The 19,072-nt window shown below is 35.7% G+C and overlaps 1 protein-coding gene across 1 annotated transcript in view; it reads right to left on the reverse strand.

The window, feature by feature from the left end:
* Positions 1-3,035: 3,035 nt before the first annotated feature.
* LOC147079099 (uncharacterized) overlaps positions 3,036-19,072 on the reverse strand; it is a 28,806-nt gene continuing 12,769 nt past the window's right edge. Inside the window, exons 8-14 of the mRNA XM_085953394.1 lie at positions 18,470-18,690; positions 16,882-17,210; positions 11,971-14,620; positions 10,609-10,856; positions 8,813-8,909; positions 7,027-7,196; positions 3,036-5,196 (exon numbers count right to left, since the gene is read on the reverse strand). Coding sequence (XP_085809520.1) covers positions 5,019-5,196; positions 7,027-7,196; positions 8,813-8,909; positions 10,609-10,856; positions 11,971-14,620; positions 16,882-17,210; positions 18,470-18,690 — 3,893 coding nt within the window. The 3' untranslated portion in view covers positions 3,036-5,018. The remainder of the gene's footprint in view (positions 5,197-7,026; positions 7,197-8,812; positions 8,910-10,608; positions 10,857-11,970; positions 14,621-16,881; positions 17,211-18,469; positions 18,691-19,072) is intronic.

A 19,072-nucleotide genomic window follows, 5' to 3' on the forward strand; every position in this document is an offset into this window, starting at 1 on the left:
AAAAATCTACTGGTGTAAATAACTACCCATCTTATCTGTTGCAAACTGTCAAAAAACAAATATGTATATATTTTTTAAACAAAATGTTCAATAGTTATTATTTTGCTATGTCATTGTGATCAACACCAAAATTACAGTAGGCGCTCAATAATCCGGCATTTTGCAACTCAGCTCTCCTGCTCTATAATCCGGCAGGTTTCATATTAAACTGCCGGATTACAGAGTGAAGAGCCATTCGCTCGGCAGTTGGGTGCCCGATATTGACAGATTATTTATTATTTCCTATAGAAATCCAATAATCCAGCATTTCCGACAATCCGGTATGGGTGAAAAAATATGTATGCCATATTACAGAGTGCCTACTGTATTTGAATACCAACGTGCTGGTCTTTGTATCTTATATCATAATAATAAAATAAATGTAACATACAAAATTCAAGCAATCTCAAATTTTGTATGTAAGTACATTAATTTCCAGGACATTTTTATTAGTTACGTAACAACAAAAATTTCTTCAATCTTTGTTCTCATGCATGATTACAATTTTCAATGCTCATAGTTATGTTTAATGCTATAATAGACATTTTTATTATCTTTGAAAAAATCTGGCATTTTTTCTGCCGACTAGCTTGCTTAGCTTACTTTCTTACCATGTCTAGCATATTTTTGGCAACAGTCTTTAAAATAGTGAATATTGATAATAAAAAAATTGTTTCTTTAAAATAAAAATATATCTTTATTTTTTTATTATTATATATCCAGATTTATCATTATTCATACATGAGTTAGAATAATTGATGTCATACTGTACACTTAGCCGGCTCGCACATCTACATTCGTCTCTGCGTGTCAAATACGCCGATGTGATGTCATCGTTATTCACAAAACACATGTTGCCAAATGGAGCTCAGCATATTGGTGGAATAGGTACATCATTTTAGTTTGAAAAAAACAGCTGGAGTTGCATGGAACTATTTTCACCAGACATGCAGCGTATAAACCTGAAATGTCACACTTCGCCATTCATTTTGGCTTGCCGTGTGATGTCACTGTCCATGCACAGTCTTGCCTATACGTACAAGAAAGTTGCATGTTGCGCTCAGTTTTGATTTATGACTATTATCCCAGTCAAGACAATTATCAATGTGCGACTGGGCTTAGGATGCGAGAAAATAATATATATGTTTTGGATTTGAATAAAACACCATTTTCTTGTTACTTAAATAAATATATATTTATTAAAGTTTTAATGGCCATCGCATACCAGCCCTTTCAGTTGCTAATTGATGTAATCATTTTATTCGATGCAGGTTGTACACACGATTATGACTCGGCTACTTTACTTTGTCAAAATCCATGGTTTTGCAGTACTTACACGCAAAAACAACAACATGAATAGTTCATTCAGTGGATATTAAATATTACAAAATGATTATTAAAAAATAAATACAATATTTTTTTACAATGATACTATGTTCAAATTCATCTCGGCTTAACATGCAAATGCAAGGTAATCAATAAAAAAAAAAATCCACACAATAATGACTGTTTTATTTCATGACACCAGACGATGAATCTATGTCACAAAAAGACTGACATAAATAAAATGTTTTTTTTTATCACGTAGAAATTACTTTGGAGATTCATAATACTCCGAAAAAGTTTATTAATAATAATTAATCCACAGAATGTTTATAAACTTTTTAGTCTCAGATTCCAATACTTATCGCATATTAAACAATTATTATTATTTTTTAGACAATATTGAGTAATCTTCTATTTTAAATAAATTTAAAATGATTAATATGCGTTTTTCAATCACCTTGAAATACCGAAACGCAAAATAAACATCACCATGTAATTACAATTATGAGGGCAAACGGAGTGAAATAATTCATCTTCTTTTACAAAATTTCACGTTTGGCTACAGCTATATAAATATATCTACAAAAAATTCGCAATACTGTTAAAAATTAGAGTTGACAAAATATACAAACAAACTCGTTTGCGTTGTCTCTTTCTTTTACTAGATGGCAGAAGTAGTTAAATAATGGCCTTGTATGGAGTAATAAAAAGCAAAGAAGATTGATTTTATTGAGTCACATTATATTATATACACAACAGAGTATCGACGCATAGTATTACCTAATTATAAATAAAATGATAACATTGTAGCCATTTGCAAAAATAATTTTCCTTCGAATATAACTGTGACAATAGATATTATTCAGTGGCGAAGGGTCCCTGTTGCAGGAAGGTAGGCTGCGGTAGGCAACAGAAAAAGTCAGTTGTTTACCATGTTCGATCGCAAAACCATATTGCTCTCCAGAATGGAGGTTACATTAACAGTTTTTTGTGAGTAATGGGTGTAAACCACTTTCTCAATCTATTAGGTCCAAATACATATTGGAAAACAACATGTGAAATTGCAGACCCTGGACATAACGACATTATAAGCCGATGCGGTAACTGCTATCATGAGTATGGACAGCCATATTTACATAATTAATTTGAATATGTGTCGGCTTAACTATTTTACCGATACTATTTAATGAACATAACATTATATTTAACTTTTTTTATAAAAGATATTTCACTAACATAATTATTTTACAATAGAGGTGATGCTGAACCAGGAATCAAGTTTGAGAGAAAAAAATTGTGGCATTCGCTATCCACTAAGCCAGTCAAAGTTTGCCTGGTGTGCGTAAAATATAATAGCCTCACCCATCTCTTCAGTTCTCAAGGACAAACACTATAAAATTACATAACAAAAAACTTTGGTTTTACAGCAAGCCTTTGTTTGCGAGTGTTAGTAAGTCGGAAACACTATGACTATGACGTGTATGTGAATCCTATTAGAGATGGATGACTTTGCTACTTGGAAAATAAATAAATGGTATCACTGCTTACAGAATAAATATATCTCTGTTCACGGTTGGTATTTTTTACCTATGAAACGTCTAGGTTATTTATTATATTTCTTAAGAAGGTCATCTTTAAATAATCAATATTGAGTCTTCGCCACTGATATAGCTGGTGAAATATTAGGTTTATTAATTTTGCAATACCAAGAAAAATATACAAAAATATCTTCAAAGCAGCCAAGGAAGTGTTGCTAAGCATAGATTATTCACCCATAAGGAAGACTAACAGATACTACAGCATTGCAAAAAGACGAGTCAGCTGTTATTGTCGGTAATATCGCATAAGTGGATATTACTTCACACACACTAAACTGTAATATTACTACATAATTAATGTACTGTAGTAAAGTGAATAAAAAAAAAAAAAACCAAATACATTGTTGTTACATCATTATAAAGTATAAAAAACAATGAAATCATAAGCACCCTTACGCCGGATTCATACTAGACTAATGTGTCGTGTCGTGATGCATCAGAAGCCTATATTTTGAATAATAGTGTGCACGCCTTCATACAAAATATAGGCTTCCCATGTGCTTCTGATGCAGTCAGTCTAGTATGGATGCATCATTAGACTATGTCTATTGCAAGGTCACTCTTGTTTATCATTTTTCGATTTTGAAATAAATAAAATACAATTTCTACTAAAAACATTTGACATTTTCCGTTTTGTTTTTCTTCTTCTAAAATTGTAACCAATCCTATGAAAATACAAGATTCGTTATACGGTTAATTTCGAGGACCGTATCTCAGCCGGAAAGCGAGCTAAAACACACTACACTATTATAATAGGCACATTTAAATAATAATCATAATTAAGTCAGTACTGCTTTCAATAAAGAAAATAACATACAGACATGAATTCGGTGAGGTGTGTTATAGACAGCCAACAGTTAAACAAAGGTTATATATATACCGAATTATAAAATTTAATTACTCCTCTCTCGCATCACTGACTAATCACATTCAACATTTTATTACAAATCACGAATTAACATTACATCGTTACAATCTATTCAGTTATTCACTATACATTCGTAAAAATATCTTACAAAAAAATATCTGCAAAGCACGCAGATTTAACTATCCACCTGACCCGATTAAGATCGGCAGTTTTAATGCTGGCGGTAACAGTTGACGCACTTTACAAGAATACGCATTGACAACGTGCAATGTTTACTTATGTAGCTGACAAAATTCATTAAATACAATAATTATTGGGAAAGCCGAAGCATTGAAAGTATGAATATAAAACTAAATGAATTTTTAAAACAAAATGTCATTTACAACAAAGCTATGGAAAAAAATAAACCAAATTAAATTCTTACAGTTGAAAATTCACAAGTGGAATGCAGATGTAGCCAAATTGCCAAAGATTTCATTTGAGCAACAATAAGTATTAATACATAATTTGTTTATTGTCCCATGTAAAGTTTGACAGTTTAAACAGAAGATTGCAATGCAAGATGATCGTACAGATATGTAACTCTGTGACAAAATACTAAATCTGTAAACCACTCATGATTAATATTGTAAACAAGTTGTATAACTATGTAATATCACTTTTATATAATATTTAGGCCTATAGTTTGGTGAATACAAATACATTGTTAATTAATTGCCTAACGAATTCACTATTAAAAACTGCCTCCGCATAAAAAATAAGACAAGCTGATATTTTCTTTGGATTAAAATACTTCGGAAGTGAAATAATAGCAAGCAATAACATCTTATAGGCTTTTTCTAAATCCTCACAGCTATTGAAGTAGTTAATACATGTATTTCAATCGATAGTCTCTTCTTTAAAGGTTTATTTCTACTGTCGATAGACAGTGCACACTTCTTTACTGACAGTTCAATGGTGTCGTACTCACCAGGTTGCTGCAACCGTTCGTTCAACAACTACATGCTACATTAACAGACGTTGCGAACGTATAGCAAACTGTGAAACTGCACCACCACTCACATATAGACAATTCTGTTGCTGGATGTGGTTACGGCAACCAGTTGCTTGGTGATTACGTGGCATTAGAAGAAATACGTGCCACCCCTACGACACAAATAAATAATGATAACTACCGAATGCATTGTTTATCTAGATTTAAGTACATTAGCAAACTTTCTTAATTCGGAAGATAGGTGCCCTCTGTCGGACTGAAGATGTTCGTCCAAGGTGTCTTTCAAAGACAGCAGGTCTGGAAGGCTGGAACAATCCTTTATATTTAGAAGTGTCAAAAATACTTTTTCCCACAGAGCTGACTTCATGTACCTGAAATAAAATTCCAATCAAGGATTATTACAAACACACCTATTAATACTTTCGACCGAAGGTACTTGATGGAATTTGAATTTAAATTCTAATGGATTCAAGCTCTGTACTATTCCATTTAAGTCGTTTTTTGCGACCCGGGTTTCGCCTTTCGGCATCTTCAGGCGTCGTGTACACTCACCAAAGGCAAACACACACTGACAACGAACACCCAACTCTACCTTATATAGTAAAACAATACAATAAAGTAGGTAAAAACTCCATTACCTACCTATTTAGTCAGAAATTACAACAAAAAGTACAATAAACAAATTATGAATAGCTGAAGTGTCAGTAAAAAACCCAATTAGTAAAAACCCTATCTTATTAATAACAATACACTGGACAGCATATTATTATAATAAATCGTCAAACCTAATAAGAGGTCAAAATTCTTTATAACAATAAAAAAAATACTACACTCAAGAGGTGTAAATCGTCAATTCTAAGAAAAATAATTAATCGAGTTAACTAATGAGATGTCTATAATAATACTACTTACAAGGTACCTACTTTTATTTTTATAACATTATTTTTTTTTTACTTTTTTTTTCTTTACTTTTTGTTGTAATTTCTGACTAAATAGGTAGGTAATGGAGTTTTTACCTACTTTATTGTATTGTTTTACTATATAAGGTAGAGTTAAGGGTGTTCGTTGTCAGTGTGTGTTTGCCTTTGGTGAGTGTACACGACGCCTGAAGATGCCGAAAGGCGAAACCCGGGTCGCAAAAAATGACTTAAATGGAATAGTACAGAGCTTGAATCCATTAGAATTTAAACACACCTATGTATGTATTATGTGTTATAGTTCACATTTCTAGTAAACTGATATTTACAGCCCATTACGCACTGTCAACCAGTATCCGTCTACCATGAGGCAGAAAATCAGCATTTATGTACGTGGTTGCGGCTACACTTTTTGGTTGCTGGAGACCAGTCGACAGTGCAAAGGAGGCCTAAACCTTTTCCAAAAGATATGCCAAGCAAGTTGTTATTTAGGGGCCAGATGCTTAAGTCATACTTACATATTATATAAGTAGGAACTCTTAATCTTAGACAGCTGTTTAGTGGCTAGTACCACCACATTTTGGGAAATGTAAAATTCATCAATACGCAAGAATCAATGGATCTGAATTTCAGATGAAATTCAAAAGAAATTCCTAACTATATTACTTGAATACTGTGTACATATATGTATATATTAGTTATTTGAGAGCAGTGACATGTGATTCTCGTTAACATGCGAGACTGTGCTGGTCACTAAGACCCGCTGCCAACAGGACCACCAAACGTTACAATTAACTTAATGGCAAAATATCTGCATCTAGCAAATCAATTTTATTATCAAATGGGTTAAGTACCAAGCCTACCATCACAAAATTCTTACTCAAGTCAGCAAAAAGACAATGTGATTTGGTTATTTAATTTCACAATAATTAGGTATTTGATGAATACGATTTATACAATGTCGTTTAAGTTTGTTTATCTGCTGTAAGGCCGTTCGCACATGAGAATAACTAAACTTTACCATGAGTCGCAGAAAATTTCCGGCCTAGTGTACGCTTTCACATGGGGATATTGATATGGAAAAGTGAAGTGATCTGCGGGAAATACATTCCCAGACTTCCCGTGATTTGTGGTAACGTTTCGTGGTTCTCGTATTCGCTGTCACTAATATATTTCCGTGTCGTTTTAAAACAACACAAGGGTTCATTAAAAAATTTATCGGGCATGGTTCTGTAAATTCCATATCAAACCGATTCAATGAATATTTGAAAACAGCATACAGACCTAGGCCATTTTTTTTCTACATTCCACTGTCCTCCCCGGTTGACAGTCTGCATGTAGTTTCCCATCAATATGACGTGAACGGTCCCCGCCAGACAGTAAAGATCCGTTTGATAAGTCCATGGTCTGCCGTCTCGCATTTCAGTACAGGTAAAACCGTCGGTTGAAATCACCTAAAAATAACATACAGTCGGCAATGTCACTACGAAATAGATAACCAACATAATACAGTGGAGCCCCGATCTACCGTTCTCGCATAAATCGCTTTCCCGCATGGATCGTTGTTCCATAGTGTAAGTCCCGCCAAATACCCATAAGAACAATGTTAAATAATTCCGTATTAACTGTTCCCCGATTTATCATTTTCCTTGATATACCGTCTAAATATTACGGTCCCGTCACATATATTATTCCGATTGATTTATTGATTGTTTATGATTTTATCAGTTTTTTTAGGGTCCCTTGGAAATCGTAGAATCGGGGTTTCACTGTATGTATATTTCAAAACCAACACAATTAAAATGGTTAATGGCTGGTTAACGAATAACGACGAACGGGTGGAACTACTGGCTGCATAACATTAAAAGAAAACTGATAACTGCTGTTAATTAATTGCATTTTGTAAATGAAAATATAGTTTCGGACAAAGATTATGTTGAGTACCGAATATCTAAGCAATCGCTCACCAACCAAAAAGAAATGAATAATTTTGCAAGCATTTGATCGATTCATTATTGATAGAGAACTTAGTGAATAACAATAATGACCACAGAGACCATGTTGCCATTCCATAAATAAAAATAGTGCTAAGAATACCTTATCTGCAGTGCGTGCATTTACAATTGAAACACTGATAAAGTAACCATTAAATTATAATTATTCAATTTATTTTGTTTTCATTATATCACATGTTCTGTCAGCTTGGCATAATCTCTGACAGGCTTATGTGACTTAGTTGAAAGGGAAGAACATCTTAAATTATTGGTCAGACCCTTATTTATTTGTTGATACGTATACAGACTTCATTCTTGCGTGTGACATTCTGGCACTTCAAGTAATAATAGTCCATGTCTATATTGCCACCTCTAGCCACATGAGATCAAATTTGTGTCTGGCATCGATGATTACATAATCAATTTGATTGGCTGACAATTTTATTGTTCTTGGAATTTTCCAAGTGTCATTTTGTATGTGCTTAAAATATACGCTTCCGATGAACCTATTCCTTGATGCAGAAAAGATGATTAGTCTATGCCATTGTCGTTACTCAATAGTCAATACAGTAGAACCTCGTTAATAAGAACACGGATAATTTGAAATTCGCTGTAATTCGAAATTTTTGCAAAAAAAAGGCCTTTGAACATTTTTTTCATATAAAAACCCATACCTTTAATTCAAATTTCGTAATTCGAAATGATTCCAGTCCTGGCATACAAAAATATTCAATAAATCGTAATAAAGTATATTATTTAATGAGCCAGTCATTGAAAATTGTGACAGATTTTTCTTAAAACATCATAAATTACTTATTTTAAGATGGTAATATAAATAATCATGACATTTTATAACCCATTAACATACACAGAATCGAAAATTTCGTAGGCACATCTATTATCGTAAACAAAATTCATGAAAATCAAAATTTTTATTTAAATTTTTTATATTTTTCCCCCATACATTTCATATTTCGTAATTCAAATTTTTTGTCGATTTTCAGTCCACTGGAATTCGTATTAACGAGGTTTTACTGTACCTATTTTTATAATTTATTAACATCACAAAATCATACCTTTTTAAAAGTTGTCCTAGCTGGGAATAGAGACATGTCTATTGCACATCCAAAGTCAATCAACTGTAATGAGGGATTGCATGCATCCATATCGGGGCTGTAAAGTAAGAAACAAACACAACATGAGTAAAAATTTTAATACTTGATGAAATAATGTGTGATGATTGTGAATTCACACGCATATAATAGTTTTGTACATAATGCCCTCAATTCAATAACCACCATTGATTCCAATAGTTCACACCATGATAATATGTATATAAATGGTTCCCATTATTGTGTTATAGCTATACAAATTGTAGTGGAAGAAAAATTATTGTAGATATTTAATTTTGTATGAACCCAAAATATATTATGTAACATGACAATCAGGAGAAATGTTCTACTTAAAGTGGGTCGCACATACAAACCTGACATAGTGACATTGTCAATATGATTTTGTTGGCATTCACAAAACACGTAACTTAAATGTACCGACACACACTGTCATGGCCCCCGCAGAGGAGGGGCTGACAGGGCTCTAGCCTGGGGGCCCGGCGTGGTGGGTCGGCGATTTAAGTGAGATAAACACCCATCACAAATTCGCTCTAATAGTAAAAAAGTCGCCTGCGGCGCTAATTCACAAGTACACTTTTTTTTTTTTAATTATTTTTAGTGTGTTCCTTGACTGGACTTGGGGGCCCGCTTTAGGATGTGGGGGCCATGCACACTGTGTTGATGTAACATTGTTGGTTGGAAAAACATCTGCTGGGGCTTGCAACATAGTTGGAAGCACTTAGCATGCACCTAATTTACAGTCACCGCCAAACCCCACAAAAACCATAATCCATACTATTCATAGTGTGTGATTCATTATTATTTCATGCAGCTGGCCTTTAAGATCGCATAGAAAACATAAATGGAAATAGACAGCATGGCGAGTGTAATGAAATCCAACAACAAATAAGTTGACAAATATCCTGACAACAATTTATTATTGAAACACTGTATATTTCTAATTGATGAATGTATCCAATATTTTTGCCTATTTCGTATTTATCCAGCTTGAATATTTTGTATTTTCAACTCCATGGGAGTGAATGCAAAATATGGTGACGTTGCTGAGTAGCTATTGTTGGTGTCAAACCTTTGTTTTGTTTCATCTTCAGTATTTTACCGATAAACATAAAAAAGACAACATGTACTATTATTTGCCCAGCTGCGGGATCGATATTTAGCCTTTATACATAGCCGCTCTACCAACTCAGCCACCATGAGTGCTATAAAAAGTACACAAGATAAACATATTCAAACCAAACTAGACACCGATACCCGAGCAGATAGACTAAACGTACTATATAATGTAGTTTGTTTTATATTTGGTCTTGCGTAGGCAGGTCGCAATCCGCTTGTCTTTTTCTATAAAGAAATGAATAATTCTTTACGACCATTGACATCACCGCTGACTTCCATTAACTCATCGAACGAGCTGTAATAATTATATTAATTCAGTGGAGATAGATGGATTTTACCGTGCATGAATTAAAATTGCCAATAAATAAATAATATAATTTTTGCATTACTAAGGTGATGTCTTAGGTAAGTGACAAATAATCGCCTACTAAGGAGTCTTCGCCACTGCTACCGATGTTACGCGGACAAACTATTTTTCTCCTAATTAACAATGTCGAATCAAATTTGTGTCAGTGCATCAAGTTAAATAATTATTGTGATTTGTGAATGTCAACTAAATTACATAAAATAGTATGTGCGAGCCCGGTTGGGGCTTTTAGCCATAATAATAATAAAACACTTACATGTGCATTAGTAGGAAGTTGTCCGGTTTAATATCTGCGTGGATTATTTCCGCTTTGTGCAGATAGTGCACAACAGAAAGCATTTCATAAGCCAACAGCATCACAATGCTTTCGTTTATACATTTCGTTGTGTTGAGCTTGACTCTGTTGGCAACATCCAACAATGAACCGTATTTGGAAAGCTCTGAGACAAATATACTGGCATTGTCTCCTAGGAATGCACTATGGATGTCCATATAGCCTTGAAGCTGAAAAAAAAAGAAAACAGAAAAAGACAATAAATACAAATTTAGATACAAAATTATTACGACGGATCAATGTGAATTTATTTCCAATGTTGGTTCTTTTAGCTGTCCTTAATGAATATTTCATTTATCAAAATGTTTTACACAATTAGTAAAATAACCATTTTCGCTAAGTGGAATTTTTCACAAGCACAGTTAACCATTACCATAGCCAGCCCTGATCCATTAAGTTCTTGTACTGGATCAAAATACACATTGAAAAAATGTTATAATAATTTACTTCTGTCATTCTCATTATATATTACATTTACTGCAAAATGCAATTTTTCCATAACAATTTTACATGTACAGGGTTATCCAACTTGTGGTATGAATTTCACAGTCCTGTCTTCTGTTACTTGTCAAATACTTTGTGCATATTTTTTGACATGCCGTCAGTTGAAAGTCTAACATTTAACACAATGGATCAATTCTCCACTGCACAATGCATAAAAATTGTCAAAAAATACGGCTCTTTATGGCGAATTTTGCATTAAGACTTTCACTTACAGCCGTATACTATCCAGCTCACGTAAGAATCAGAGAGAAGAACCGACGGACCACGAGCCATGTCGCAGATTGGGTATTGGAAGAGCAGGTCAAAAGAGCAAAATCATCTTCAGTAATGAGGCATATTTTCACCTCAATGGATAAGTTATAACCAAAACTGCCTTACATATTAGGGGTGAAAAAAACCTACAAGTGATCCAAGAGAGGCCGTTATATGCTGCAAAAGTTAGTTTTGTGTGGTTTTTGGGCTGGAGACGTTATCGAACGATACTTCTTCGAAAATGATAAAGGGGTGACCGTTATGGTCAATGGCATTTGCTATGTATAGGCAAATGATAACTAATTTTTGTAGCCAGAGTTGGAAGATTTCAATATTGAAAACATGTAGTTCCAACAGGAAGGACAAATGCCATACAGCTTGTGAAATACTGGGTTTAATGCGTGTAAAAAAAAGAATTCGTGCCAGAACTTAGATAACCCATTACATACATAATAATATGTAAACTAATCTAATAAATACAACCTTCAAACATTTACAACACAAAAAAAATTCAATTTTTGAACTCACCAAAGACGAATCCTTAATTCTTGCTTTAATTTCTTGACAAATATAATACTCCCAAGGATGTCCTGGTTTTTGATACTTGAGAGCGACACAAGTGTTTGTTGCCAATTCTAATCCCCGACACACGGTTCCGAAAGTTCCTTTGCCCAATTGCTTCTCAATTGAGTATCTAGAGTTGGCTAACGTGATAATAGTGCTCTGCTGCAGTTTAGGTACAGATTTCAGTTCACAGTAGCCCTCGTAATGATTTTTATTAGGAAACTTTACATATTGCATGAGGCTATTGCACAGTTCATTGTTGAACGGGTCTATTATTCTGGGGAAGTCTATTTTGGCGGGTCTAGGAATGTCTTGAGTGGTCAGCGAGCTATTGGAACAGTTCGATTTGAAAGTAATCTGACAATCCATGGAGTTTTCGCTGTCCACATCCATCTGGAAGTTATCAGTGTGCATCGACCTGATAGATTGTCGCGAGTGCATAGAAGACATTCGGCTATCTTTTCCAGCCGAATCTCTGCTGTCTTCGGATTGCATTTCAGTGCGGTGTTCAAAATCCAACTGCCTCTTGGACTGATCCTTTTGCTTATCATGTACGCTTTGGCTTGTAATACTATTCTGGCTGGCAGCCGATGGGGTTTGAATGGTTCTCTCTTTGCTGGCTTCTGATGAGTTTGAATCATTAGCCGGCGGGACTTGACCTTGCTCGGGACTGGACACGTAGAGGTTTTTATGCATTTTGTTGGATATGTTGGGGCTATTGTTGAACTTTGGCGTATTAGCATCGTCTTTAGGCTCGTTGCGGGCAGTTATGAAGTTGAGGAATTGATTGGAGAATCCCGGGTTGGCAGCGGGTGATGCATTGTTGGCGGCAGCAGGTTTAGGCGCAGCGTGCGGCACCTCGTGCCTGACGCTTCTCAGTTTGGACGTGGGACTCTGGTATGGCAATTTTTGCGCCTGCTGAGCGTTGGCGACTTGCGGTATCTGCTGCGGTGATGGAAAACTAGGGGAAGGTTTCTGGGCGACGCTCTGGTTGTATGCTTGGCGGTTTTGATTGGAATTAGGATGCTGAACACCAGGCGAAGACTGCGGCAGGGTGGCCTGCTGTACGTGATGAAGAGGTCTGTTCCCCGGAGAGGGGGAGACATTGGGATAATGCTGAGATTGGTTCGCATTATTTACAGCTTGAGGACTTGGAGCATAGTGCATCTGTGGCTGAGGAACGTTGGCGTTAGAAGTATTCTTGTACGCATCATAGGAAGGTTGCCGCATCTGCTTGTTCTGGTAATTGGCATAGGGGCTTGCAGCCTGCGCCTGCTGAGGTTTTGTTTGATTCTGATATGAGGTGCCGTGCACGCTGTAGCTTTGGTTAGCTGCGTAATGCTGCTGGTGTGAAATATTAGAATAATCGGTAACTCGGTTTTGATACTGAGACCGATTCATGCTGGCGTTTTGATCATGATAAGACTGCTGATATCCTTGAGCAGATACATCGACAGTGTGGGTTTGAGTCTGGGGAGACTGGTAAGGGCGAGCGGCAGGTTGGTAATTCTGATAGGCCTGCGTGTGAGGAGGACTCTGGAAAGTCGGCTGAGCCGCCTGAGGGCTTGCGTAATTCTGCCGAGGATGAACTGACTGGTTCTGATAGACGTGCTGCGAGTTCTGATAGCTCTGATGGGGACTGGCAAAACCCTGCTGAGGACTGGCATAGCCCTGCTGGGGGCTAACAAATCCCTGCTGGGGACTGGTGAATCCCTGTTGTGGACTCTGAAAGCCACGCTGGGGACCAGGCGAGCTCTGCTGAGGGCTCTGAAATCCAGGCTGCACATGAGGCGGGCTCTGAAATCCGGCATGTGGCCCGGGAGAAGGATGCTGAGGGCTCTGGTATCCGTGATAGGCCGCCTGGACGTGCTGCGCCTGATAAGCGGGGTTCTGGTACGTGGTCGCGTGCTGAGAATTCTGATGCTGGTACGCCGTTCGCTGCTGATAGTTAGAGTCAACTACTTGCCGATTAGGAGTCTGATAAGCCTGCTGAACGTTACCGGTGTGCTGGAGTTGATTTTGCGTTTGATAATTTTGAGAAACGTTAGCCTGCTGCACATGCTGACCGTTCACGGCTTGCTGATAGCCTTGTGAAATATTCACCGTGTGCTGATTCGGAGTCTGATAATTTTGAGAAATGTTTGCCTGTTGATTGAGAGACTGATAATTCTGAGGAACATTGGCGACATGCTGATTCGGGGATTGATAATTTTGAGGAACATTCGCCGCATGATAACCCTGCGCATTCCTCTGATGAGTCGCATAACCATTATAGTTGTTGGGTGTCTTGTGATACTGATGATCTATCGTATGATATTGAGGATTCTGCTGAGGGACGTGAGAATGGGAAGGAGTCTGATGATTAGGTTGAACGCTGCCGTTGTTTCTGGCGACGTAACTGTTGGCAGGTTTGGTGTGGTTAGGGGTCGACTGTCTTTTGCCGTAGGGGTCGGTATCGACACGGTGGTACTGCGTGCCGTCCCGGACAGGATCCATTTCTTGCTGCGATCTCTCGTTGATGACGCTCAGTGAGGGTCCGCAGCTCTCTCCGGCCGCGAACCCTGACATGGTATTCCTCATTGTTTGGTAGCTGCCCGAAGAGCTGGAACCCGATCTGTCAAAATTACATAATTCATTTAAAAATGAAATCTATGAACTGTGCAAAATTAAGCAGTGCACGACTTCAAAACTACAATTTTCCAATCTACATAATTAGTATTTCTTTTATAATATAATGATTTCAATATTGTAACAATGCAACATACTTAATCATATTTAAAATAACTGTTAATTAATTAGTTATTAATTGTTGTATTTTAACACAATTCTTATCAAAAATTATGTTATTTGATTTCTAATTTGATTTACTAAAATGTAATTAAAATGATACAAAATATATTATACCAAATGTATCCTAATAAGAAGTCTATTCATGTTTATTTAATCATATAACTATATCTACATACCTACACATTTAAATCTTCTATTCTATGCTTCCGCTAGCTACTGACCAATTAGATTGGGCTGCATATTGTTTGTATTAATTATAAATTGTACATTCAACGCCATCTGTTGCCACCAAGATATTAACATCAATATAGTAAATTCAAAGTAATATTCAACTTATAAAATATGTAAGTTTAGTAACCCAACAGGATATATAAGTGAGTAATATTAAGTTCGACTGATATCGAATTATATTGAGTCGGCCGATGAATAGTTAGTTAGCAGAGGGTTAGATTTGGGAGGGCGTACACTACATGATTTCAGTGCCCTAGCATCAACATCATACAATGCGACAGATAGGTTACTTACCGCTAAACTTCCATCATATATTCTTCGTTATTTTTTTTAGAATTGTAGAAATCGCTTTTCTGAAGGTCTTTCATCATTTCAAAATTAAACATACTAGGGTAGTTTGATAAGTTAAGTAAATGAGATATTAATGGCAGGTCTATTGAAAAAAAATACTCAGCAATTTCTTTAATCATTATTAAATGAGAAAATATCGAGTTACAGTTCAGTATGTTGTTTAGTTCGTATTTGGCAGTTTGTTACAGGAGACAAACATAATTATTTATTGAAAAGGAAAACAGCTGCCCTAGTCAATGCCAAGTTAGATACAATTTTATGCAAGTAGTGTGCTCTGTCATTTAAACCTATTCATAAGTGTTTGAATGGACATTTCGGCTGAAAGTTTTTCACCCATCAATATAATGGAAACATGGAATTTATAATTATTGTTGATTAATATTAATTCGACCACTATCAACACAGAGCGATAAACCAATGCCGAAGTTGACGGAATCTGCTAGAAAGGTAAAGATCAATGATTTTTGGGAAACACAGAAAATCATTTTCACTGACTATCTTACAATAGTAAAAACAATCACCAGAGGGTATTATGAAAAATAATTGCTACCCATTTCTGAGCAAATAATAAAAAAAATCGACAGGCTTAGGCAAAAAAAAAATGTGCTGTTTCCATTACAAAGCAACAGTTATAATGGCAAAAATACATTGATTTGAATTGATACTGCATCCATCTTTGTTGCCAGTTTCCTCCCCCCCCAGCAATTTACATTTATTCCCAAACCTAAACCAAAATAATAGGATATTAATGAAGTATCTGAACACTGCTAAAAATGATTAGTTTGAAGAGTGTAAAATATTGGTTAATAAAAATCATAAGAGCTTATTGTGACAGATTAATAAAATTCCACCAGAACATGTTGTTTTCTTTTTCATTTACCTTACTTATCAAACCACCCTCATACTAATATCTCAATTTCGCCAGGTAAAATGAATTAAATAATATACAAATTATCTCCTACAAATGTTTTTGACATCCTATGACATCTGCATTTCTTAAATGTATTTATCATTAAGAATTGAATGCACCATTCTTTACTATTTGGTAATTATTAAAATAACTAGATCAATCTGTCATGTTTTGATAACAATTGTTTGGACTTACCACAGTTTTGTAATAAGTAGATAGCGCGCAATATGTTATAACAATTTTCACACAGTTGATGGGACTGTATATATAAATATGTCTGCCTCTGAGCGTTGTTCAAGCGTGCCGAGGATGATACATTATATTGCATAAACACCAAAACTACATAACAACAGCTACAAACTCACGAAAGAAAAGAAAAATGGGTAAAAAATAAAACTCAAAATTTGTTAGAGTGGAAAAAAACTATAATTATTATCAATAACCGATAGACATAAGTATTGGTTGCAAAATTAATATTATTAATAAAAAAAAAACAACAAAAAACTGTGAGTCAAGAAAACAAAAAAAATGAATGAATAATAATTGAGTAGTTGAGATCTGCTAGTGCCAAAACTTACGTATGTTTGACAAACCTGTGCTCTCTAGTGGTCTCCATGATTACGGAGAGTCCGGTGCCATCTGTGGCATTGTTTTCGGCTCCTGTTCCGTTTTCCCCGTCTTTAGAGGGTATTTGGTTGGGGAGTTTCACTCCGCCCCCGTTATGTCCTGCGGAGTTGACGGGCTGACGATCGAGGACCTCTTCTGTCTCGTTCATGTTAAACTTCTTGACGTTAGGCGTCTTGTAGTCCACGTAGAAGGGCTTCTTGAACTGGTTGCTTTGCGGTGTGCTCGACACGCGCAGATTGAAGTTGAACATCTGGGTTGAGCACGTCTCGTCAAAGTTGGTCACTTTTTGCATATCCTGCAATGGTCGCAACATTATTACTTGAATTCGTTTTACTTAAGGTGATACATCAGTGAAACGGCATTTAATTTTCAACTATAGGCGCGACGAAATTTTGGACTCGCTCGCATTCTGAGAGAGAACGTCGAGTTGGAAACACGTCACTTTGTTTCGTGATGGCAACGGGCGTATTAATTCTTAAATCGTGTAAAGATGACTAAAAACATTACCCATTTACTTTAAAAAGAAAGCATGTATATGAATATATTATTATTGTTACTAATAGAAAAATAAACAGAACATAAAATTGACGTATATTGAATTTATATGACAAATTATATTTCGTTTGACATGCGTCATTTGCACCCGCGACCCGCAATCCGCGCATCGCCTAGCCACGATCTTTTTAGATCGTGCCTCAACTGAGGGACAGCCTTAAGAGGAACCATAAAAAATCGCAGGATTTTGTGGCACTTCAGATCAAACATCTTAGGAATTATAATAGATATAGTTCTGTGAATATTAAGTAAATATTCTATTCATATTCGTGTATTTATCCAAACTTCTTGGGTTTTTTACGATATTGAAAAAATATATACAGCAATTTTGTTTTTATTCATTTTGAAATTAGATCTATATATACTTAATAGATAATGTTTGAGACTTTCACGATTGTTGGGTTGTTTTTTTATTGTAATAGATTTTTAGATTTCCACCTCGTGTACTACTTTATCCATACTTTGGCCATTATCAAAAGATGATGGTAAAGATTGATAATGGTCGCGGTGGAAACCCAAAAATCTATTACGATATACATGATATGTATTCTGGAACTATATACTCTTGCGGAGAAATTCGCAAGACTCCTCTCCCATATTCTCCCATGTCATTCTGTATCAAATTTTTTCACATATTTAATTGTACCTAATTGTAATATGTAGTAAAATTACAGTCCATGCTTGCACTCAAAAAAGAAAACATTCTAATAATAATATTTGTCCCTGCACAAAGATAGCGTTTTTTTTTTAATCGGCTACAATCCAGTGTGGATCTTGCCTGCCACGTGAAGAGGTTTCCTAACATTTTTTTTTCATTTTTCGGTATGATTAGACGTTTAACAAGCATCAGTGTCTTAATTTGAATGGCTTTTATTGATTATTTTAAGTGCTATCCGGAGACATGTGGATAAGCAAGATGGATAATGTTACATATTACATCGAAAGACAGGGACAGCATCTCCGATTTAGCTAACTTATAAAAAATCTTCAAAAACTCACAGGCATATTATTCCCCTGTTGCATGTAGTGGCCATAGTCAATGTGCTGCTGAATATTTTCTTGGTCAAGTTGGCTGTCCTTGGGCCCATTGGACTTGTACATGGAATCTCTACTTCTTCCAGCGTTGTGGTTGTGAGCTGCCATCGTCATGGTATTTTCTTCACAGATTTCAAACTTGATCGGCTGAGTTTGACGAACAAATGGGGTAACGGCAACAGAATCTGTAAAACAAAAAAAAGGTGTCTCGTTCATTCGAAAATGTTACTCTGTAGAGACCAACAAGTTTAACGTGAGGAGGCTCCCTGGCGTAGCTGACGCGTTGCCGCGGAGCTTTATGTTAAACTTGTCAGTCTCTAGTTAAATAACTACACCATATTTATTTGCTGATACCGCAATTTTTGAATTTGGTATGAAACCCCATACATATTGGTTATACCAGTGGTATTCAAAGTGTGCCACCTGTCGCCCCAGGGCAATTCCCAGAGTGTGTCACGAGCTTATTAAAGAATGTTATATCACATTATAGCATGATTGATTTATACACTTTGTTGGCTGTATTCGGACAATATAAATATTTATGCCCCATATAAGGATTTTTATACA

This window comes from Rhyacophila brunnea, unplaced genomic scaffold (assembly GCF_057557595.1).
Source record: "Rhyacophila brunnea isolate RB1 unplaced genomic scaffold, BYU_Rbru_1.0 scaffold_10, whole genome shotgun sequence".
Taxonomy (NCBI): Eukaryota; Metazoa; Arthropoda; class Insecta; order Trichoptera; family Rhyacophilidae; genus Rhyacophila; species Rhyacophila brunnea.